General features: G+C 34.2%; 1 protein-coding gene across 1 annotated transcript; it reads right to left on the bottom strand.

Annotated features, from left to right (window-relative positions):
* Window positions 1-3,108: 3,108 nt before the first annotated feature.
* LOC127104441 (sugar transporter ERD6-like 6) lies at window positions 3,109-4,125 on the bottom strand. Its single transcript, XM_051041623.1, has 4 exons — window positions 3,962-4,125; window positions 3,743-3,857; window positions 3,566-3,665; window positions 3,109-3,118 (listed from the first exon to the last, which is right to left on the bottom strand). Exons 1-4 carry the CDS (start codon window positions 4,016-4,018, stop codon window positions 3,109-3,111), a joined length of 282 nt encoding a protein of 93 aa, XP_050897580.1. The 5' UTR covers window positions 4,019-4,125.
* Between the last annotated feature and the right edge of the window lie 22,455 nt (window positions 4,126-26,580).

Raw genomic sequence — 26,580 nt, 5'->3', positions numbered from 1 at the left:
CGAGGCTTTGGAGGGTTACTCTTATAGCTAGATGCAGAGCCATATATATTACCTCTCTTAGAGTGGGTACATTGGAGAGTTTATACTCCTCCTCCTTTTGGTGGAAAGAGGCATTTATTCTCTAAGATGAAGAGGAAGGTATCTCTAATTGGTTTACTTATGAGACTGTCAGGAAATGGCGGTAAGGTTTTCATACTTATTTATGGAATGACCCTTGGTTAGAAAGCATCCCCTTAATATCTAAGTTTTGTCTCTATTGTCCAACTCTCTCAAACCTGAAGGATTGGTGGATGAGATTAGAGTGATTACCAATAGGGTTTTTACTTGGGATCTTAGATGGAAAATATATTTCTTACTTAGAGAGTTACATGTGTATGATGTGTTTCTAACTCTGCTTAGAGATGTTATTCTTAACGTGGACAGATATAAGGGAACTTGGAAGCACTCTAGTGAAGGAAGTTTCTTGGTGGGCTCCACTTACTTTGTCTACATAGAGGGTTAGATTTCTTTTATGACATCACCTTCAGATCAGGAATATATCCTTCCCTTTATTTGGAGTTGTTAGGCCCCATCTAAGATCTTGGTCTTCTTCTGAAAACTTCTCCAAGATAAAATTTTGACCAAGGGTAACTTGTTTAGAAGAGGGGGTGTTTTATGATCCTAATTGTATCTATTTCCCTTTATGTGGGGTTTCAGCCAAGATGATATCTCATCATTTTTTTTACTTGTGTGTTAACTTCATCATCAAGTATAATCTTTTTCAAAAGCCTAAGACACTGTTGAGTCTTTTCTTTCTTTAGAGAGTATCATTAAGTTTAAGGGTGGTTATCTTATGGTTTAGTTTGTTCTGGTCTGGTCTATCTGGAAATCTAGAAATGATGTTACATTTAATGGAGTCACAAAAACAACGAGAGAGGTGATTGAAGAGAGCACTTTTTTTATTCGAAATGGTTTTTGGGTAAATTTTGGGTGAAGTCTTGCACCTTCTCGGATTGGTTTAAGAATTGTTTCCTCTACTTGCACCTATTGCGGACCCAATGTTTATACTGTTTTAGATTCTGGTTTTTGATCTTCTGTTATTATTTTCATAAAATCTAATATGTTAATTATGGATTTGGTGGGTTGAATATCTAACTTATTAGTAGTGAGGTGGTTCTTTTTTAGTTGTGATCTGCTCATGGGTGGTCACATCATTATTTACTTATTTGGATAATTTTTATGGCTTTTGTTTGTATTTTATGGGTTGTATCTTTTTAGCTTTGGTTGTTTCCAAAAAAAATTTGTGATTTGTGAATACTTTATTGTATGGTGTTGGCTTCCCCTTTATAATAAATTATAGTGTTAAATATGTTTGCGGTCCTCCTAAATATCTTAAATTTTGTTTTTAGTCCCTCAAAATATTTTCTTCAAAGGATTTTCCTACTAAAATATTTCATCCACCTTTTGGTCCCTCTTGCAAATTAGCGACAATTTTTACAACTTAATGACATAATTAGTTACGATTTTAGCAACAGTTTATTACTTTGCGACTGACTTAGAGACAGTTTTAGCGACCGTTTCAGTATTAGGGACCAAAAGTGTGGATGAAAAACTTTATGAGGACAATTTTTTGAAGGAAATATTGAGGGACTAAAAATTAAATTTGAGATATTTAGGAGGACCACAAACATATTTAACCATATATTATATTTGTCATTAAAAAAATCCCAACATACCCAACTTTCTAACTAAGATTCAAAAACATTAAACTGTAAAACTAAAAAAGGGCTTGGCAAAGTAATTGACTCGTGCTCCTAATTTTAATAGGGAACATCAATTGCATCGACGCCAATGTGTTTTTTATTTTATTTACGTTTACTGTAGATGTTCCAGCGAAAATTTTTTCCGACGTAAATAAAACATAATTTTTCACAGAAAAATGTTGAGATATAAGATATAATCCAAGTTGTGTGAGGCCCAAGCCCAAAGTTAATTAGGCTTTAAGATTATTATATTTGTTACTTAGCAGTCAAGTTACTTAGTTGTGTATAAATAAAATACTTTATAATTCAGTTTTGTTACATAATTCAATAATATCAATCTTTATTTCCTCTCTCTCTCTCTCTCTCTCTCTCTCTCTCTCTCTCTCTCCCCCCCCCTCTCTCTCTCTCTCTCTCTCCCTCACTAAAAGTGCCTCACGTACTAACAAATTAGTTTCTAGAGCTCTGCTTAAATTCTTGATCATGTTTTCAAGAATCACATATCGGTGATCGTGTTTCCAGGATCGTGGGTTGTTAATCAATCACTGCAAGGATGAATGGTACTAATGGAACTCTGAATTCACTTCTAATTCTTCACATAAAAAATTGGAACCAATGGATCAAGCAAATGAAATCCTTGTTCGACTTTCATGGAACCCTAAAAGTGGTTACTAATGGTGTCCTTGAGCTTACTGAGAATGCAATTGATGCTCATAGAGTCACAAACAAGGAGGCGAAGAAGAAAGTCTACAAGGTCAGGTATTACATTCAATTAGTGCTAGATTCAGAAAGTTTCGATAAGATCTCTCATGCTGAATCGACGAATGAGGTATATGATATTCTTATCAAGTACTATGAAGGATGTGAGAAAGTCAAAGTTATCAAATTTCAGACTTTGTGACGACATTACGAATTGATGCGTATGAGAGAAGATGAAAAGGTTGCATCCTATGTGTTGAAGGTGCAAAATCCCGTCCATCTCATGAAGGATTCACTACGCCAAATAAGGGAAAAGAGGGCGCTTTTTTTGGTCTATAACAGCGCTTTAAAGCGCCCTCTAATCTGGCGTTGGCATAGGTAAAGACAGCGCTTTTTTTCCTGGTGAAAGCGCTCTCTAAAGTGGCTCTTTAAGCCCTTTAAGGGCCACTTTAGAGGGCGCTTTTTAAAGAAAGCGCCCTCTAAAGTGGAAACTTTTAAGGGTTTAGAGGGCGCTTTTACTGGAAAGCGCCCTCTAAAGTGGAAACCTTTAAAGGTTTAGAGGGCGCTTTTACTGGAAAGCGCCCTCTAAAGTGGAAATTTAAAGGGTTTAGAGGGCGCTTATTTTGGAAAGCGCCCTCTAAAGTGGGTGGTTATTTAACATTTACATGCATCACATGTCTCTGTGACCATATTCTCATTTCAGGTTATGTTGCATCCACAAGAGGTAACCAGAAGAAAATGGCATACAGCAGCTTGTTATAATTCACAAGAGCAACTAAAGGTTCTTTTTATGCTTTTATAATATTAAAATACAAATACTGATATATGCTTATTGTTTATATGATCCTCTTGCTATTTGAAATGTCATGAACCGAAACCACTGCTACTCTAATTGAAATGTATAATAACCACTCTCTTTCATTTATTTGTTTATAATCAATCAATTACAACAAAAATGCAAGTATGCTGCTAGATTAGAAAATCACACTGTTTTGGTATTTTTCATATTTAACAAGACCAAAGAGCACAAAAATGAATTGAGTTGATTCAGAAAAAAAATATGAATGTGAATACATGAGTGAACACTAGCTGAAGTGCTACTCGAAAGGAAACTTCATCTGAAAAACTGTTGTATTTCTTCAAGAGTTTTTCCCTTTGTCTCGGGGACCCAAATGGCAACAAATCCTGCTGTGAAAACATACACTGCAGTATATATTGTGAAGGTTCCTGATAAAAACATAGGAAGCTTCTGGTTAGAAACAATAGATATTTATAGAAAATTAACATAGGCAATGCACACAAACCTCCCGAACTCCAATCCAAGAGCAAATTTGCTATTAATGTAACCAACCAGGAAAAGAACCAATTGGAAAGTGTTGCAAAACTTCCAGCTAGGCCTTTGATGTTAATCGGAAGAATCTATTATGTAAAATATATTCAACACATCAACTATCACATTATATTACAACAAAGGTTTGTTCATATAGGGTTGTCATGCATATTATTATTGAAGAAAATTGTACCTCAGACATTATAATCCATGGCATTGCTCCTAATCCTAGAGAGAATGCAATAACCATGACCTGAAAGAAATTGAAAGTTTATAATAATGAAGTTAGGGAAACAAACAATAGAAACCATCATTTGTGTAATAAAGTTGTATTTACACACCACAACTCCAGCCACCGATACGAGGCTCAATGTCGCATATAAATCAGAATCTGGTGATATATATTCCTGAGAGCAAATTCAACATAAAATATATTATCCATATAAAAACCAAAAATATAAAGAAGAATTTACTGATATATAATCCTGTGAATCTGTGTTACAAATTTCTGAACATTTATGCATGAAAGCATGTGTAATATCTAGTTAATGTATTATGTATATATAAAAATAAACAAAAAAAAATGTTCAAAAAATATAACAAACAAAAAAATTATTATTACCTTCAAGTAGAATGATATTGAAACAACCAAAAGACTCAAAGCCATTGCAGATGAAGAAACCTGCAATAGGAGATTTTGATTAATCTCTTATTACCCTCCAAACAAATAGTAATGTGAATGCAAAAATTATCGAAAAAGCTCAGACTCACAATAAGTAAAAGCCGGCGACCCGATTTGTCTGCTAACCACAAAGTTAAAATCGTAGCAAGAACCTAAATGACATGTAAATATTGTTCAGATTATGGTCTGATAAATTTGGAACGTTACAAATTTAGTTTCCTTTCGGTCGAACCTGAACAACACCAAAAATGAACAATAGCGAACGTCAGAAGAGAAACCAAGTAATATGAAGATTAGAAAAATACTTGTGGTGTCAAAATCGAACAACTAACAACAAATTAATAGAAGGAGGAAACGTCGTAGATCTAACAGAGGTGGAAGGAGAACGCCTTAGAAGTAGCGAAAATCGTAGCAGTGAGAACCCTAACGTGAAAAAGAACGAAAATAACAGAGAGTGAATTAACAAAACGCGCAGTATGTTATAATTTTAATGTTTACTAAAGGGGACCTTAGAGGGCGCTTGTGGAAAAAAAGCGCCCTCTAAAGGGGGCCTAAGAGGGCGCTAATGAAAGCGCTCTCTAAGGCTTTCCAAAAGCGCTTTATAAACTGGAAATGCACATGGACTTATAGAGCGCTTTTTTAAAAGCGCCCTCTAAGGGTAACCTTAGAGGGCGCTTTCTAAAAAGCGCCCTGTATTGTTGTCCCTCTATCTCCTCCTTATTTTTTCACTTCACCTTAGAGGACGCTTTATTACAAAAGCGCCCTCTAAAGTGCGCTGTCTATTCCAGTTGTTCGCTCCTTATTTTTTCGCTTCACTTTAGAGTGCGCTTTTGTAATAAAGCGCCCTCTAAGATGCGCTGTCTATTCCAGTTTTTGGCGTAGTGATTATGGTGAAACCTGAACTGATAAGATGATAGTTGAAAAGGTAATGTGTACGTTGGCCTCTCATTTTGATCAAATTATCGTAGTTATTCAAGAATCCAACAATCTTGAAACCCAGAAACTGGAAGATTTGGTTGGTTCATTGGAGGCACATGAGATTAGGATTTTCGAAAGCAAAGGGGTTCAATATTCGATACAAGCACTGTAGGATGAGGCATGGAAGAAGCAAGGCGGTTTCAACAAATTAAAAGGTAAAAGAGACCAGACTCAGAACAAGAAGTCTTGGTTGAACCCTTAAAAGCATAAGGTCGATCATAGAGCTTTAGAATCCTCAAAAAGATGAGAAGGAAAGTCCTATTTGAAAGACAAGGAGAAAAAAGGTCTGAAGTACTATAGCTCTAGAAAATGGGGTCACTTAGCCAAGAATTGTTGGAACAATTAAGAGAAGGGAGCGACAAAAGGCAAGGAGGAAGGAGTGAACCTTGCACGCCAAAATTCAGATGATTATGAAGATATGATGGTTATGGCTGCAGTTGTAGATGACCATGTCAGCTCCAAGATCTGGTTCCTTGACTCGAGTTGCTCGAATCACATGACTGGTCAAAAAGTGTGGTTAGCAGATTTCGAATTGTCTAGGTAGAGCAAGGTCAAACTTGCTGATAATAGCTCGTTGCAAGAATAACATACTAGAGACATATTTATTCAAAGGGAGAAATGGAGGAAAATCTATGATCAAAGATGTACTCTATGTAATTGGAATGAAGTGAAATATGCTTAATGTTAGACAACTGGTCAAAAAAGGTTTCTCAGTGATTATGAAATATGGAGTCTGGGAATTGTTTAACACTCAGAATAATTTGGTCTTGAGATCTCCTTTGTCGAAGAATAGGACATTCAAGACCATGATCAGTTCGACTAAGGTACAATGTCTAAAAGTTATTGTTGACCACAAGCATAGTTGGATGTGGCATTTGAGGTTTTGACATATGAAGTTTTGATCACTCTATCAACTAATTACTCAAGATATGGTAATTGGTATACCAAGTCTTGAGATGCCCGACAAACTCTGTGAATGTTGCTTAGTCGATAAGCAAACCATAAAGTATTTCGTTTCGACTATGCAATTGAGATCCTCCTGCATAATCGAAGTTGTACATTCAGATGTATGTGACCCTTTTGAGGAGCATGACATTGGTGGAAACATGTATTTTTTTGTGTCGATGAGTTTAGTCGAAATTTGTGGATCTATGTGATCAAGAGAAAGGATGAAGTATTCAAAATCTTTAAGATATTCAATATGATTGTCGAAAACCAGAGTGAGAAGAAGATCCAAGTTTTGCGAACAGGTGGAGGTGGTGAATACACATCCAAGATGTTTGATGAGTTTTATGTAGAACATGGTATCAATCATAATGTAATTCCTCCGTATACGCCTCAACATTATGGAATATCAGAAAGGACAAAAAAGACCATATTGGACATGGCGAGATACATGTTGAAGCAGAAGAATTTTCCAAAATCCTTATGGGGTGAAATGTTTCCACTGTTGTTTACTTTCTGAACATCTGCCATACCAAGTTGAAGATCAAGGTTCCCGAAGAAGTTTGGAGTGAAAACGACCCTCGGTGAGTCATCTGAAAGTGTTTGACTCTATTTTTTACAAGCATGTTTCTGATGGTAGAAGAAGGAAGCCTGATGACAATAGTGAACCTATCATTCTGGTAAGATATCATAAAAATGGTGTATACAGGTTATTCAATCCAATTAATCAAAAGATCATGATGACTCAAGATATTGTGATTGATGAAAATTCTACCTGGGGTTGGAATTCTGGTGATCCAATTCACAAGCCATTAATAATCTATGATTTTGACGAAGTAAATAATGATGTCAAAGTCGAAGATATTATCGATATTCCTGTCAAAGTCGAAGAAACAATTGACCTACTTGATACAGTCGAAATCGAAGATCGTGTAGCTAGTAATAGTCAAAGACCTTAAATAACTAGAGCTCATCCAATAAGACTTTAAGACTATGAAGTCACTGGTGATGATGAAGTCACACCAAATGGAGAATTAGTTCATTTTTCCTTACTTGCAGGTGTTAAACTAAATAACTATAGAGAAGCCTTAACGATAAAAAATAGAAGTCAGCTATGTTCGAAGAGTTACAAGCAATTTAAAGAAACACACATAGGAGTTAGTCAAATTTCCAACACATACAAAAGCTATCAAAGTGAAATGTATTCAAGTTGAAGCACATTGTTGATGGGTCGATAGTAAGGCATAAGTTGAGATTGGTAGCTCGAAGTTTTCTTCAAAGAGCAGGATTCGACTACTCTGAAGTGTATGCACCAGTAGCAAAATTGGAGACTATTCGACTAGTAGTCGCCTTGGCATATAAGCGAGGATGGGTGACATTTCACTTAGATGTGAAACAAAATTTTTAAATGGTCCCTTAGATGAAGAATTCTACGTCACACAACCACCTGGGTTTGTGATTCAAGAGGAAGCAAGGAAAGTATACAAGTTGCATAAAACGCTATATGGCCTCAAGCAGGCACCTAGGGCATGAAACAAGAATATCGACTCATATTTGGTCGAATTGGGATTTGTCAAATGTAAATATGAGTATGGTGTCTATGTTTAGGTTGTGGCATAAGATTTAACAATCATTTACGCATATGTCGATGACTTGATAGTAACTAGAAATAGCTTGGAGAACCTGTCGAAGTTCAAAGACCTGATGAAGAAGGAATTTGAAATGTCGGATCTGGGAAACTTGTCTTATTTCCTAGTGAAGCTAGCAGAAATATACTCAAATGTATCACACGCTCGAACATACAACAGAGTCGCCATCGAACTTTATTTATTTCAGAAGGAAAGGGAAAACATCGATAAAACCCGAGGGAAAGAGATATATTGGGTAAGGAAGTCGGTTATGCAAGAGGAAGATATTAGCACCCCAAACATCCATGGTACTCCATGGGAACTGTTTTGATTGGCATCGCTCGAATAGGTGTTATAACTAAAGATTACTCGCAAAAGAATGGGGAAAAGGAAAGGAAATAGATAAAGTTCTCGGTGAGGATTGGGGCCCTCATGCCTACGTATCATCATAGTGCAATGGGGAATTCAGAGCTTCGTAGTTCAAAGAACTAAAGGTGGGAGGTGAAAAGAAGTTGTGATCAAAGTATGGTTTAAACCAAAGGATTAGTATGATTTGAACTCCGACAAGGGTGAAACATGAACCCAAGAGTAAACACTGGTATGAACCAACAAGTGAGTGCCTACATCACGATTTCACTGTATCGGAACAACCAAAAAAAGAATGAATTAGGTGTTTGGTTTCATAGCACAAACAGCTCTTGGTTCCCAAAGAGGTGCAAGATGGAGCACAAAGGTATAGTATATTTGGCTCAAAATAAGGGTATATCACATGGAGTGAATGAAAGTAGAATATTGATGTATCATGGAAATGAATGGAGGAATTCCCTAAGGTAGGAATGATAAATAAGTATGCTCGTAGAGGATTCGAACCCTCGTGCCTAAGTATTCTCATCGTGCAATGAGAAAATCAAAGCAATCGTAGTTCAGCCTACTATGGTTGAAAGTAAGATGATTGATAAGGCAAGAGGAGATTGATAGATTGATTTTCCATGGTTCAATACCCTTCAAGGCTGAAAAAGAGTGCCAAGGTTCACGACCTTCAAGGTGAGGTGTCACTACCAGAGTCTAAGACTAATGTTGTTAAGGAATCAAATTGCCAAGGTTTAACACCTCACAAGGTGAATAGAATCAAGTGCCAGAGTCCATGACTCTCAAGGCGAAGGACTGAATTAAATAACCAAGGTTTAACACCTCACAAGGTAAAAGAGACAGGTATGCCAGAGTCTATGACTCTCAAGGCGAAGATTAAAATCAAAGAGCCAAGGTTTAACACCTTACAAGGCAAATAAAGTTAGATGCTAGAGTTTACGACTCTCAAGGCGAAGATAAAAATTGAATAGGCAAGGTTTAACACCTTACAGGGAAAAGAGAGTTAGATGCCAGAGTCTACGACTCTCAGGGCGAAGATCAAAATCGAATTGCTAAGGTTTAACACCTCACAAGGCAAAGATAGTTAGATACCAAAGTCTAAGACTCTCAAGGCAAAGATCCAAATCAAATGGCCAAGGTTTAACACCTCACAAGGCAAATAATTGATTGGAAGAGGGTGTACAACCACGAGTTGCTAATAGCAAATGATGCTCCACTATTGGAGTGTCGGAAGATTGATCGATAGATAGAGTAGATTGATAAATAAGGTAGCTCGCGAAGAAAATGGGTTCTCCTACCTACGTATCCTTATAGTGCAATAAGGAAATCAGAGCTTTTGTAGTTCAGTCTACTACGGCTGAAAACAAACTGATTAAAGAGGCAAAAGAAGATGATAGAATGGTTGAATGAAAGAATGGAATAGACTTGATAGTTACTTGATAAGAATCACACTAAAGTCTATGAGTAAAGGTGAATACGATGAGCGTTGGGTCATTCGTCCCATACCCAAAGATGTCTAGAATGGGGGTAGGATGTCTCCAGTCTTATTCCATTTTTTCTACTTAAGGCCCGTGACATGTAACTCTCGTCTTAACTTTCAAGTGGGAGAGAAGAATATTTGTTGTTTCTTGTGATGACTATGAAGACCTTAACAATCGTTCGATTTGAATTGAACTAAAGTCTATGAATAGAGGTGAATAAGATGAGCGCTGGATCATTCGTCCCATACCCAAAGATATCCAGAATGGGGGTAGGAATTCTCCAGTCCCATTCCTTCTCCATTGCTTAAGGCTCGTGTCGTGCAACTTGAATCATGATTGAGAAGTTGTTGATGTAGTCCTTGCTTGTCGCATTACTGCTTCGTGAAGAGAGACTTGTCAATCGTATGATTCGAATTGTGCAAAAGTCTATGAATAGAGGTGAATACGATGAGCATTGGGTCATTCGTCTCATACCCAAAGATATTCAGAATGAGGGTAAGAATTCTCTAGTCTCATTCCTTCTCTATTTCTTAAGGTTCGTGTCGCACACTTCTAACTTTGATTTGACAAGCTCTTGAAAATTGTCACCTTTGACGTGTCTTCTATTATCCGCTACTTGGTATGACTGAGGATGCCTTGATTGCGAATATGATTTGAGATCTTGAGTTCCACAGCTTAGAAGAAAAAAATCTTATTAAGTGACCAAGGGTCTTTTGGTCACTCAAATTAGACTGTGGGATTATACAAGATCAAAGAATTTAATTGATTAAAACTGCTTTTGATCAATTTAAATCAGAGAGTTTGAATTAATTTGTAAACTAGGTTAAAACATAATCTAATGGTTGAAATTTATTACAAAGGTTATACCTAAAAGAGCATGCAATTATTGAGACTTGATTAAGATTCTAAGTCACAATTAATCCTAAGGGAATATGTCATATTAAAAGGTTAAAATATCAAAATAAACCTCCTAAGTGCAAAATGTTAATTTCACAAAATATTGATATTGGATTAATTTTCTAACCATGCAAATGAATTAAAAACAATTATATCTAATCTATCCTAAAATTCTAAAAGTCTAAAAAGTTATCTAATTAATTCTAAATCTAATTAACTAATCAAATAGTGATATGTGACTAGAATTGTAAATAAGATTAGATAAAATTAATATGATGTAATAATAATTATATCTAAACTTTTCTAAGTTAATATTAAGTGTAACAAAAAAAAATTAATATGGAGCTAACGTTTTCTATACTAATATTTTTCAAGTTAATGCTAATATTCCAAGCTAATGCTAAGCTAATATTTTCTAATCTAATATTAAGTGCAAACAAAGTTATTGTGGATCTAACGTTTTCTGTATAAACAGTTAATGTTAACATTTTCTAAACTAATATTAAGTGTAAAAAAGAAATTAACATGGAGCTCAAATTTTCTATACTGACATGCTAATATTCTAAGCTAATGTTAGATGATGCTAACATTCTAATTTCACAGGTTGTTCATGGTAAGTGATTATCCAATAAGCAATTCTAAAACAGTAGCTTAAGCTAAATCAACCAACAAATATCCAATAATTCATGGTAAGGGTTTGGAAAAGATATAGGATTACCGACGGAACGGAGATTTGCTCTGATTAGTGTTGAGAATCGAAATGTCAAAGAGAAACTCGGAATACTTCAAGAATAAGCTCCTTTAATCCAATTAAATTCCAAGCTTGATGATTATTTTTTATGATAAATTAATGTAGAAGATGAATTTTGGATGTAGAATATTGATGAATAAGTTTGAATTGATGAATCTTGGATGATGATTGTTGATGATAGTGTAGGAATTGTTGATGGACGATTTTTGATGATAATGCTTGAATTGTTGATTGATAATTATTGATGATGATATAGAAATTGTTGATGGCTAAGTTCCACCATTTTAGAACTTCAATATGAAATTCTAAATGGTGGTGAAGATGAACTTTAGTGAGGGTGAGGGAGAAGATGAATATTGAGAGAGAAATTGAGAAGAAAAAGTTGTGGAAAAATAATGATTAATTGTGAATTTTCCAAGTTAGGTTAGTTAACCCCCAAAAATGTGAAAAATAACTTGTTTATATAGACTTGGTAGGTGAATGATCACCTTTGGATTGTGATCCAAGTAATTGGTTTTATCAATGGTTAGAAATTAATTTAAGCTCAAGTTGCGGATTGCCAATTTCAACCATAGGATTAATTGTAAAGAGTGGCTAGGATTGAGTGAAAAAAATGGAAGTTGAGATTTGTGTTTGTTTGGAAGTTTATGTTAGTTTAGAAGTTATGGTAGTTAAGGGTAATTAGGTACATGTATGGCTTATGGAGAAATAGGTAGTTAAAGATAGTTAGAGACCAGTGGTGTTGGAGTTTGACAAAAGTACCAAGTTAGGATGTAAGAGAAAGAGTCACTAGTAATTGAACTTAAATTTTCATGCATTTGCCTTGATTTTTCTACCACTTTTGGCTTAAATTTTGAGTGCCTTAATCCATGAATTTTATTATTTTTGAGAACTGATATTTTTCACTAAATGAATGAAATCTCTCTTTTATTTCAACTTTGTCATTTCCTTTGAATCCAAGTAAACCTCTGAATTAATTGATGATTGTTTCAATCTCTTCTGATAGCCATGAATCTCAGATAAAGAGATGATCTCCACCACAAGTAATACGGAAAATAAACCTGAATAATTACCAAATAATATCGACCTCGAAAATCCACTTAAACTGATTAAATTCATTATCATCGAACATTTGGCCTAAATTTGTTACCATATGCAAATGTCGATGAGTGCATGATCAAAGTAGAAAAAGTATACAAATGAACAAAACCATAAGTCAAACAAATTAAAAAAAATAGGACAAATTTTGGGGTATGACACCTAGGCATGGAATTTCATATGTCGAAGTAAGGTATGGTTCTACATCAAAGAAAGTATGTCAAAGGGATACTCAAGAGATTCAGGATGTATGATTCGACTCCTACATCTTTGTCTGTCGAGGCAAATTTGAAGTTGGAGACGCATGGAGAGGAAGACAGAGTCGATACAACTTTGTTCAAACAAATTGTCGGATCTATGATATATGTGTGCAATAGTCAGTCTAATATAGGTTTCTCAGTCAAATTAGTGAGCAGATACATGAGTGAACCAAGGGTGTCACACATAAACGCTGCAAGAAGAATCCTAAGATACTTAAAAGGATCGATAAACTTTGGAATTCTATTTCGATGAGACTCTGAAAACAAAAAAGTTATGGTTACTTGCTATTCAGATGTTGATTGGTGTAGAGATAAGGAAGATCAAAGAAACATAAGTGGTTATTTCTATCAAGTATTTGGTGTCCCGATCTCATGGAGCTCGAGAAAACAACTCGTGGTTGCATTATCGTCGTGTGAGGATAAATATATAACAAGATCTTATGTTGTGTGTCAAGCAATCTGGATCAAATCGGTGCTATAAGAGATTGAGTTCGAAGTGAAGAAACCTCTGGTGTTGTAGACCGACAACAAGTTAACCATAAATCTTGTGAAGAATCCAGTTTTGCATGGAAAGAGTAAGCACATCGAAGATAGATTTCACTGCATCGAAAGAGTAAGCACATTGAAGATAGATTTCACTTCTTAAGGGAGAAGGTAAATCGAGGTGAACTTGTAGTAAGACATTACTCAAGTGAAGCATAATTAGATTGAATATCGATAAATTAGGAATACGTCAGGTCGACTATAATTAGCGTTTGTTCGACAACTTGGATTATAGGAGGTATGTTGAGATATAAGATATAATTTATGTTGTGTGAGGCTCAAGCCCAAAGTTAATTAGGGTTTACGGTTGTTATATTTGTTACTTAGTAGTCAAGTTACTTAGTTGTATATAAATAAATATCTTATAATTCAGTTTTGTAACATAATTCAATAGTATCAATATTTATTTCCTTATTCTCTCTCTTTCTCTCTTCATTAAAAATATCTTACCCACTAATCAAAAATTCACAAAAAAAAATGTAATATATATAGAAAACGTAAATAAAACTAAAAAATACAGTGACGCCAAGATAGTTGACACACCCTATTAAAGTTAAGAGTATGTGTCAATTACTTTAGTAATTTTTTTATTAAAATTTGAAAGTGAGGATATGTTGAGATTTTAGTAAAAAGATGGATATGTTGAGAATAAAGTTAGAAAACAACTTACTGTTAGACAAAATTTCTTATCTTGTGGTCCTCCTGAGCTGCTGGAAATTGAATCACATGCTTTTTTTTAGTGCTTTCTATATCAAACTAGACCCACCTTGCTTTAATCTTCATTATGTGCAGTACTGTTATGAATGTGTCTTTATTATAATGAAAATGTACAGGTTGTTGTTGACGAATCATCAATCACAGTTATTTATTTTAATTTTAATCTTAATTTAAACCCTTTAAAAATATCATGAAAATTTTGATTATATATATTATGTATTATGTTTACACATATCTCAACAATTTTTTTGTACGTATACTAAATCAAATCATTAAGGCTATATTTAGATACAAACAAAATGGAGCATTGGGAAGCAGACTAGAATTGTATGAAGTTGTCATTTTATTTTTTTGAGTATTTTATAATAAAATAGAACAATTTTGTTATTTTGCATAAATTAGAGAGAACAAAAAATAATAGAAAATGGAAGAATGAGATAAAATGCATTTCATCATGTTCTATTTCATTCTATCCATTTTTTAATTAATCCAAATAATAGAACATAATTTTATATGATTTTATTTCACAATATTTCATATCATTCCATCAATTCAAACATTGTTTAAAGTGAGGTGATGGCTTTATTCTATTATGGATCGGAATGAGGATTTTGTTATGAATTTTGAAATGGTCTTTTAGCAAAAGTTTATTGACGGGGTTGAGAACCATAAATATGATGTTTTTATATTAGAATTGTATGTTTTTAGATTGTACTACTATAAAAATGATATTTAACTTCGGTTAGATATGAGGTGTTATCTCAGTTTCAAATGTGAGGTAACAAATAGCGTTATAAAAAGTGCGTCATTTTTCCTCTCGGTTTTTATTCAACCGACGGATAATGTGTAAAGATCATGAATTCGATCTTCGAAGAGATCCTTTTAGGAATTTTTAAATGGTGAAAATACATTTTCCCTCGATTTTGACATTCCACCAACAGGTAAAACACGATTGAGTTTATTATATCTAAAGTAGATTTCTTATTTCACTAAGCTCTAACTCAAAATATAACTTCTCAAATTCGTTAGAAAAATAATTATACGAACAATTGTGTTATATTTGAAGAATAACTTACATTAATCAATTATTTTCGAGCATCATGTAACTAATCATCCATCTCACGTTCTTTAATGGTTAGAATCTCTTCAATGTTTCAAGTTCTTCATTCAACACTACTTTTTCTACTAAGTCTTCCTTGAAAGCATGAAATTTAATGTTTTGCAAAATGAACAAATATGGAAGAAAGCTGAACAAAAAATAGAAGTATTAGAGAGATTTTAATCATAAAAGAACATTAGATGAATAATGAGTTGCAAAATACTAAAAAAAGTTGATTAGTGTAAGATATTTCTAAAATACAATATAATTTTTCATATTATTATTTCCAAAATCAATTTAATAGGTTATATATTCAAAGAGGGGTTAGTGAAACAAATAATCGACATTAAATATAATAAACTCAACTAGTCGAAGCAAGATAAAAATTGCACAAAGAATCACAAAAACATAATCTCAATATAAATATCAATCTCAAACTCAATAACAACAATTAAACTGCAACATAGCTTTTTATAACTTTGGAAAGTATAACAACTAAACAACAACAACAATAACATCAACAATTCAAAAACAACAACTTATATTAAACAAAAAAAAACAATCTATCAACAAAACTACAACAACATCATAAATAAACACTACAAGAAAATTGACATTTACCTACGAATGTTTTTAGTGATTGCAGAATTTACCATAAACACTTAAGATAAAAGTTATAGGCTATGGAATGGACACAATTTGTTTTTTGGTTTGAAGTTGTATGCTTATTTTATGATACAAAATTATCTCTCTCTCATATATGTTTATTCTCTAATTTCTTTCGTTTAAAAAGTGTGTATAAGTTAAAAAAAATAACATTGAAATATATTAATGGAGATTAAAGGTGGGAATACCAAAAAAATTCTAAAAATATCTATTAATTGAATGACTATTATTAAAGTTATGATGACAACATCAAACGAGAAGCTATAGCCGTAAAGATGCATATGGTAAAGGCTTGACATGCCTTAAATTGTAACCTAGAAATTTTCGGTAGGTATAACTAAATATTTATACCATTGACTTAAAATCTGTAACTATAGCCTATGGTGTTGGGAAATATCCATAGGTACAATAAAGTAAATGTCACATATGTATGTTAGTTTATATTTACGGTAAAATTTATATTTACTTACGTTTTTTTTACGTTTTTTGGTTGTCACTAAAAATCAAAAATCTTGTAATGAAATCTATAACACCAATCTATTGAAATAACAATAAGATTAAATCTCTAGGATTTTGAGTCTTTCCAACAACAACAACAAATAATAATAATAACGAACAACGACAACAACAAACAAACAACGACAAACTACCACAAACATAACAACTACAACAATATTAATGTAGCATGAGTAGATGTTTGATGTACCTGATATGTGAGGAAGTGAAAGAAATGATTTGAGTCTTTCATTGTAGCATGTATCGAACAAGAGCCCTAAACACATATCTTCTTCGTATTAAGGATGATATGTATTTTTGACTCTCGTTGTTTAGATCTCTTTGTTAGGGCACATCTGTGTTATTTTTAGGCAAATGAAATAGAATGTCACTTTTAATCGAGTTGATCAGACAAACGATCAGGTGAGGCAGAGTGTGATGGTTCATGATGGTGTGTCTCACCCTTTCACAAAAGTGCGTGCCCTTTGAAGGACGTCCCAAGTGACCAACATTCCATATATAAACACTACTAAAATGTAATATCCCTATAATGTGAAACTATAATAGTTTTTTTCAAATTCACTTCTGCACAGTAACTCTTACTTGTACTTACACTACTACGAACAATACATTTTATGACAAAACTTTCACCTCACCCAACAAAAAACTGAGCTATAATGCCAAGGAGCGCCATATTTTTTTAAATAAATATAACATATTCCTTCGGTTTTTAAATATAACTAAGGAGAAAAATAATTCAGAACATTCTTCAAATCCCAACAAATGTAGTTTATGCTTTTATTTCTTTAAAAGTGGTGTCTTTCTTTTTATTTTTTATTTTTAAATTAATGATCAATTCCTTCAGTTTTATTTTATAATCGAGAGATTAGATAATCAGATTTTAGTATAAAGGCACTCGTTAATCAAATTTTACCCTAAACATAACTTATATATGTAGCCGCTCCAAACTTGTATGCAACATTCTTTGGGATGGATTGTAAGACAGAAAAATCTTTAATGTTCTTCTATCTTGAACAAAACATTTTTGTGCTCTTGCAATCTATATTGGATAATGGTGTTGATGTTGTTGTTGTATTTTTGGAATAACCTTCATATGTTGTCAATCAAAGAAAACACTGCATAATATTGCTTTCCTCGGTTGACAACGTTGAGAAATTTATTCCTAAACATTTGTCATGAAAATATTTGCTCAAGATAATGAAATCTTTAAACAGATCTTTGGGATGGATTGCAAGTGCAGAAAAAAATATCTCATAGTTGGAAGAGATAACTTATCAGAAATTGGATGCATGTAATATCCATTGAACTTGAAATAATGTACACAAAGGGTATACAACAAAATCTAGATAACAATAAAAATTAGTTGTTCCCCAAGAATAACTTGAAAAAATTTGTTGTTCTCCAATAATCCATTATCAAAATCTAAATTTGTTTAATCAATGTATTTTAATATTTTGTGTAAACAATGTAACTTTTTTATATAAAAAAAACGTATTACCCTCAGTTTTTTTATAGAAGTCGAAAGGTATGTGGACTTGGGATGAAACATATTTTATTATATTTTTTATTTTAAAAAAAATACATTTTACCTCGACTTTAAGTAATAATCGAAGAAAAATATAAGCGTGTTTAATGAGTTTATTCACCATCCTTAAACAAACATTTGTCATCAATTTAATAAGTATCAACACTTAAGACACTGCAATTAGTGATCTGCGTGAAACCTAAAAGACATTATAAAAACATTAAGAATATTAAAAATTAATAATAAAACATTCGACAAGAAAACTTTGAAACTTAGATTTTTTTAGAAGTGTTCTCTATGACGGACTGCAAGAACAGAAAATTATTTAGATTCAAGATTTGTGTTCTTAAATAATTATATAACTAAATATTAATTTAATTTTCTAACATTTTTTTGTTTGTTTTATATCATAAACAAATACATAAAATATCCAACATTTGATCTTTTTCAAGATTCAATTAAACGAGGATTCATCATTTGTTCTTCCGCAAGATATCCAACATTTGATCTTCGTCAACAGCGATGATGATGAATCAGATTCAAAGTTTGTTATATATTTTTACTTTAATATTTTATATAAACAATGTACTATTATGTGTAAACAATATAATTTATAAATTAATTAATTTATTATTATTATTTGCACTTTAATGTAATGAGTATTTAAAAAAAATATATCTTTCCCCTCGTTTTTTACCATAAATCGAAAGGTATGTGAAGTTAGTTTTGAAAATATAAAAAAATTATTAATGATCATTTCAACTATTCTATCCGACATTTTAAAATCGAAAAGTATAATAAAGAATTTTTATAACGCATTCATTACCTCGGCTATGTAACCAAGACTAAATCTATTTCATTTTCGAAATTAAATATTTTTATAGTAGTTTTATTCATTGCCAACTTAATGCCATAAATGAACAAATGCTTACACGTGTTTTTCTCTAGTAGCTTATCTTGTGGTCCTCTTAAGATGCTAGAAAAAAATGACATGTTTTCTTTAATGCTATTTTGAATTTTGCATGGATAGGAAATCTTGCATGTGCTATCTATATCATGAGTCTTGTCTCCAACTACGTCGTCCTCGTACATTTACTCTAATTTAAACAGTTGGTAGGTGTACAGTTTTAATTATATCTTGAATTGTAACCTATTATGGGGAAAAAAATCATTGTTTTGTTTATGACTAACGTGAGGATGCATGTGTTTTAGGAGTAACAAGAAAATTAAAAAGGTATCTTTATTGTAATAAAAATGTACAAGTAATTGTTGACGAATCATCAATTAAAATTACTTATTTTTATTTTATTGAGTTTGTTGCTAGTAATGTTAGTCTTGTAATTCAGTAGTAAAATTTTAATCTCAATTTAAACCCTTTGAGAAGCATTGTTATGTTGTAATTAATACCACTTTAATTAAGAAAAAAAATACTCTTACTCTATTTTTGAAAAAAAATATTGTCATGACAAATTTGATCGCATACGTCAATTAAGTGTAGTGTGTTATATTTAAATATATCTCAATAAACTTTACATATATTCTTGCTAAATCAAATCACTAGAGTGAGTTGATCATTTTCTTCCATTCTAAATTGGAATGGACTTTTGTTCATGTTATTTGTGATAAACTCTAAAATGGTCTTTAAGCTTTAGTTTAGTGATGTGGGTGTACCTATAAGAATTCCAATATTCAAGTAAGTAACAGCAGTAAATATGAGATTTTTTTAGAATTGTCTGTTTTTGAGATTGATTCATTATCTTTCTTTCATACCATGATCTTAGGATTTTTAGGGACCTAGAACCTTATGTTTTCTTTAGCAGGTTGAGAGGATATATGTCAGGAAATTCCTTGAAATCCTATCTAATGATTTATATAGTCATGTTTGCTATAATCATGTGTACTTATAGGAAGGTTCAATCTCAAGGCTTTGTGATACTAGAACTTTCTTCGTGGACATTAGCTTTAAAAAGATTAACGTTAATGGGTCTAGTTATGGATCATCATGAGGGGGAAGTTGGTTCAAACACTCATCTAAAGATCAAAGACTCACCCAAACAAGTGAGAGAGACACCACATATTCACCAAAAACCTTAAGGTGATAGGTGTATGGATCCTCTTACTTATAAAGTGCTCAACCTCCATTTTTCTAAGCAACGTGGGACTTAGAACTCACACTTGTTTCTCATCAATCTCCCTCTCAAGTGTGAGTTCATCTACTATGCTCCTATCAAACGAAAGCTCTTTCATCCACATACTTGTACCACCGTTGAAAGACACTCTTATCTCTTCATGGTCACTTCAATGGAACTCGCCGCCTGACCACCATGTCAGGAAGACTTTTGACACAAAGATATGATCTCTTACTTGAACCAGACTCTGATACCACTGATGGGTCATCATGAGGGGGAATCATTCACATTGGATCAAACACTCATCTAAAGGTTAAATACTCACCCAAAAAAGTGAGAGAGACACTGCATATTCACCCAAAACCTTAAGGTGATAGGTGTATGGGTCTTCTTACTTATAAAGTGTTCAACCTCCACTTTTCTAAACAAAATAAGACTTAGAACTCATACTTGTTTCTCAACATAACTCACACTTATTTCTCAACATCTAATTTTCTGCCAAATCCACAAACTTTGTAAGCTTTGTCAATCTTGATATGTTGCAACACTAGAGTGTGACAATTCCATAAAGATTTATCTTCTCATATATTTTTACTATATGATTTCTTTCAGTGGTACACTTTATTCTTTTTTTTTGTTTTTAAAATCATTTTGTTTTCATGTGAAACGTGGTGGTGCATTTGTGTCAGTTATCGTAGCTATTGTTTCCCTATGTATGACGTTGTGTTTCAAAAGTACATAATTTGATATCCTCTAAACTTTTGCTATCAATAACTGAAATTCTAGTTAACAGACTATTGATGTCACACAGGATGTTATGACATCCGATTCTGCGCAGACAGGAATGTATACAGCAGGAAATTGTAAGTGCAGTAAATAACACAAGTAATTGTTTACCCAGTTCGGTGTCACACACACCTACGTCTGGGGGCTACCAAGCCAGGGAGGAAATCCACTATTAGTAGTATTAATTCAGACCTTAAACCAACTGTTTAATCCTATCACTTAATACCTACCCAATGCAATTTCAATCTTAAACTAAGACCAGAGTTCCTACTCACTCTTCCTCAATCACCTCAGTGATTCCAACCTTTAATTAGATTAAAGTTAATGGTGAAGTTACACTTCATACAACTCTTGATTGTGCTTAACAGCTTTAATCAAGATACACAGCACTCACGCTTAAAAGCTTAGAGTGACACAACACTTACAACTCAATGAACACCCTAGTCCAATGCAATCATCTAGGTGATAATTGCTTGGCTCACAAGATAAACCTAATACAAGACACACATAAACATACAGCAGTGAAGTATGATGAAACAACAAATGCTTCACGCTAAAAACCCCTGAGTTCTGAAAGAAGGATTGCCATCCTTTTATATTGCAGCACTTGGGCCTTGTACTTGTATTCCCTAAAATTAAGGTTAGCAAGTTAACCTAATTTCCACATATTAGGGTGCTAACAAATAGGCTATTTGTTAGGTTCATTAATTGTAGCTCAGTTGTTAGTTTCCTGGATTTTAGCTCAGATGTTGGATTCTTGAAAAATAGCCTGAGAAAAATACTGAAACAGAAAAACTAACCATCCTACAATTTAGCATATACTGTCAGGAATGAATGTCATAACATTCAGTTTGACGTCCAGAACATAAACCATATGCTAGGTCTGTTATTTTCCTGAAAGCAGACTGTACTAAATGTTGTACTATAAAAGACTAACTAGTCTATATTTCAGTATCAGCTGACAGAATTAAATGTCATAACATCCAGTTTGACATTTAGACAATGGGCCTTATGCCAGGTCTGTTATCCTCCTGAAAAACAGACTGAAATAAATACTGAACTGTAGCAGAGAAACCAACCTGCCTATTATTCAGTATATGCTGTCACTGATGAATGTCATAACATCCAGTTTGACATTCAGACAGTAGGCCTTATGCCAGGTCTGTTATTCCCTTGATAAATAGACTGAATTATATACTGAGTTATAACAGACAACCAACTATTCTATACCTCAATATCTGCTGTCAGGGATGAATGTCATAACATCTAGTTTGACATTCAGTAAATCTTGTATTAGCTAAACCTGCAGCATACTACTCAAGTATGTCATGACATCAGTCAAGACATCAGAGTACAGTTAGTGTTTTAACACCCATGCATCCAATCAAACTTCTACAAAGCATGTCATGACATCAGTCAAGACATTAGAGTCCAGTTAGTGTTTTAACATAAAATGCAGCCAATCAAACATCTACAAACTCCCCCTTTGGCAAATTTTTGGCTAAAATAACTTGGCATCACAACAGAGTTCACAGCAGCGGAAAACACACATCTAGCAGGGAAATTAACCTAGCTAATACACTCAGAGCAGCAACACACTCAACATACATAGAAGTTAAATAAAAACTTCACCCAGCAGCACATACACAAAAGTTAAATAAAAACTTCTAACAACAACATACATACAGAATGGACACATCAACACACTCACACTCATCACACATAGAAGTTGAACATCAAGCTGCAGCACAACCTCTGGATTAGGGGATCTTCAATATCTGTTCACGCACATAGCAAGTAATCTGTTGTCCTGGGGTACAGGTGTTAATTAACTCCCCCTTTTTGTCAAAAATGTTGCCAAAGCAACACTTACAAATTACAGACCAAAACAGAATAAAATTAAACAGAATTGTCAGAAACACAGGAAATGATTTAATCATCTGACTCAGAGTCAGCCTCATCATCAGTGCCATCATCAGGACTGGCAGCCTCTTCACCCTCTGCACTTTGCCTTGCAGCTCCTTCTGCAGCATCAGCAACTTCACCAAGCACACCACCTTCAGTCATCTCCAATTTGATAATCAAATTTTCCAAAGTGAGCTTCCTTGCCTCTAGCTCCTTGCACATTTCTCTGAGTATTGCAATGACAACAACTTTACCTGGTTGATTGCAACACTTGATGTCTCTCCTGTTGTCATGGCAATGTTAGGGACATGCTTACCTAGGAATAGTTTATGATTGAAGGCCAAGGGACTCTCTCTTCTTTTCACAAAATCATTCTCTGTTAGTATGTTTGGAAATTGATTCAACACAATACCACATATAAGGGAAGGAAAGTCTATGGGCCCCTTCACACTGAAGCTTCCTGCATATTTCATGGTTTGATCAAAAATGTAGGTTCCATAGTCAAACTTGGCTTTGGTTCCAACAGCATATATGAACTTTCCAAGCATCATAGCCACTATAGATTTGTGATTGGTGGGCACCTAGTTGACAGCTCCAATTTTGTGCAGCATAGCATACTTGACACTGAGTTTGCTGGCCACCAACTTACCTTTCAGAGGCCACTTCCTGACTTGATTTGCAGTGATGGCTTGACAAATTTTATTGTCAGTCACCTAAAGCTCAGGTTGAGCTACATCAGGTCTTCCCAAATACATGTTGATTACTGAGGGAGAGAAGTTCACACACTTGCCTCGCACATATACTTTTCTGAATTCCCTAGACTTTCCATTAGCACATTCCTCAGACACATTGACAATAAACTCCTTTACTAAAGTCACATAGCACTTTGAGAGCTGAGTCACAGTTTTCATTAACCGTGCCTCTTGAATAAGGTCTACAATCTCCTTACACTTCAGGGCATTCTGAGCCAGTTCTCTCTCCAAAGCCATCCTCTTGTGATAAACATACTTCCACCTGTTCACACTAGAAGCAAAATGGAATGATATGTTGTCAATAGGTACCTCAGGGACACTAGCTGCCAGCTTGCTAGTGGTTGGCTTCTTCTTTGACAGATATGTTGTGACATCACATGGGACATCTGAGTCAGACTCCACAACAACAAACTTGGTCTTCATTTTCTTGGGCACCTCTTTGCTCCAAGATTTTGTTGGATCATGCCCTTTCCTCTTGAGGGAACTCTCTGTCACCTTTGGATTGGGAGAAGTTGACACATCAATCTTCCTTTTTGGGGACCTCTGCACCACTGTTTTCTTTTCTCTCCTAGTCCTAACCCTTTTGGCTATGCTAGGGACAACTGAGGTCAACAACTCATTATCAGAAAATTCCTCCAGGTTAACTGTTTCAGCTTCATAGTTAGGGTTGTCACTGGCATCATGAGTGACATGGACTTCCTCACTACCCACATTCTCTAAGGGTTTGTCAATATTTGACCCCTCATGAGCATCAGTTTGCTCAGCATCACCAGACACATTCTTTACTAAGGAAACTGTATTTTCTTGACGAGCAACATTTTCAGGAACAATCGTGTTTAAGGGAACTGAGACCCAAAGAACTTTATGATTACCAGACAAAATGCCAGTCACCATAGTTGCAATGGCATTGTGAACATACCTGGAGCCTTCTCTGGTTTGTTCATCAAGCGCGATTGCTGAGGAGAAGCCTGAGACTGTTTCTTTAGGTCTTCTTGCATGAGAGGAATTCGCAGAGCCAGACACAGGATCTTCCCTGTTAGGGTTGCATGATTCAGAGCTAAAGGAATTCGCTTAAAAGCTTAGAGTGACACAACACTTACAACTCAATGAACACCCTAGTCCAATGCAATCATCTAGGTGATAATTGCTTGGCTCACAAGATAAACCTAATACAAGACACACATAAACATACAGCAGTGAAGTATGATGGAACAACAAATGCTTCACGCTAAAAACCCTTGAGTTCTGAAAGAAGGATTGCCATCCTTTTATATTGCAGCACTTGGGCCTTGTACTTGTATTCCCTAAAATTAAGGTTAAGCAAGTTAACCTAATTTCCACATATTAGGGTGCTAACAAACAGGCTATTTGTTAGGTTCATTAATTGTAGCTCAGTTGTTAGTTTCCTGGATTTTAGCTCAGCTGTTGGATTCTTGAAAAATAGCCTGAGAAAAATACTGAAATAGAAAAACTAACCATCCTTCAATTTAGCATATGCTGTCAGGAATGAATGTCATAACATTCAGTTTGACGTCCAGAACATAAACCATATGCTAGGTCTGTTATTTTCCTGAAAGCAGACTGTACTAAATGTTGTACTGTAAAAGACCAACCAGTCTATACTTCAGTATCAGCTGACAGAATTAAATATCATAACATCCAGTTTGACATTTAGACAATGGGCCTTATGCCAGGTCTGTTATCCTCCTGAAAAACAGACTGAAACAAATACTGAACTGTAGCAGAGAAACCAACCTGCCTATTATTCAGTATATGCTGTCACTGATGAATGTCATAACATCCAGTTTGACATTCAGACAGTAGGCCTTATGCCAGGTCTGTTATTCCCTTGATAAATAGACCGAATTATATACTGAGTTATAACAGACAACCAACTATTCTATACCTCAGTATCTGCTGTCAGGGATGAATGTCATAACATCTAGTTTGACATTCAGTAAATCCTGTATTAGCTAAACCTGCAGCCTACTACTCAAGTATGTCATGACATCAGTCAAGACATTAGAGTACAGTTAATGTTTTAACACACATGCAGCCAATCAAACATCTACAAAGCATGTCATGACATCAGTCAAGACATTAGAGTCCAGTTAGTGTTTTAACTTAAAATGAAGCCAATCAAACATCTACAATAACTTTTGACGATCCTTTCTTTGGCTCATTTGCAACTACATCCGCCATAATGGGCATTTTCTAAGGTCGTCAAGGTTTGGTTTGGTTTAACAAAACCTTTAAGATCTTTTCACATTTCCCTCTTCCTCCTACTGATTTCAAGGATTAGTAAGTGATCGCCACCACCCTTATATTAATCACTCATAAAACTATATCTTCTCGACTCGAGTTTCTTCCTATGGATGTGGCACGCGTTATTCTTATCATTTTTATTTTATTTTCGAAGACCTGGTATGGGTCCACATCAAAAAAATCTATAAGAGAATGTGCTCAAAGACTATATATTTTTTATCTCGTAAACGGTGGTACCTCGCACATGAAGTTGGTGGATTTAGGCCTAATGCATTTGAAAAAGTTCATATCCCCATCTTTTAAAGTAAGGACAAATAGTTTTCACTTCTTCGGCCTCGTGGCATCCCGAAAATTGAGGACACGATCTCAATGTGGTCGTTTGGATTTGTCGTTCCAACATGGATTCCCATGCCTATATTTTTTAAGGTCCCGACGAATGTGATAATTATTCATCCTTTGAGTGAAAGAGTTCCTTATCATGTTATCTTCCTCACCCATGATATTTCTAAAAGGACGATGACATTGAGCATGTGTATCGAATGTCATGTCGTTGATGGTGGTAGGAGAGTTTAAAAGGTGAGTGCCTTTGTGGTTACATAGATATAGGTTTCCGCAAGGTGTGCCTTTGGCTCATTGATCTATAAATTTGAGGATAAGTTGGTTGATCTTCATCGGTGAAGAAGGAATTAACCTTTTCTAAGCAAGTTATGCTTAAATTTAGCATATGAAGTCTCCATGATGGTTCTTGAGGGCCGAATTAGGCCACATTGACATGTATAAGCCCTTTGTTCTCCCACTTAATGACATATGACTGCCTCAG

This window comes from Lathyrus oleraceus, chromosome 7, assembly GCF_024323335.1.
Source record: "Lathyrus oleraceus cultivar Zhongwan6 chromosome 7, CAAS_Psat_ZW6_1.0, whole genome shotgun sequence".
Lineage (NCBI taxonomy): Eukaryota > Viridiplantae > Streptophyta > Magnoliopsida > Fabales > Fabaceae > Lathyrus > Lathyrus oleraceus.
The sequence above is the reverse complement of the archived record's forward strand: the minus strand, read 5'-3'. Positions and strand labels throughout refer to the sequence as shown.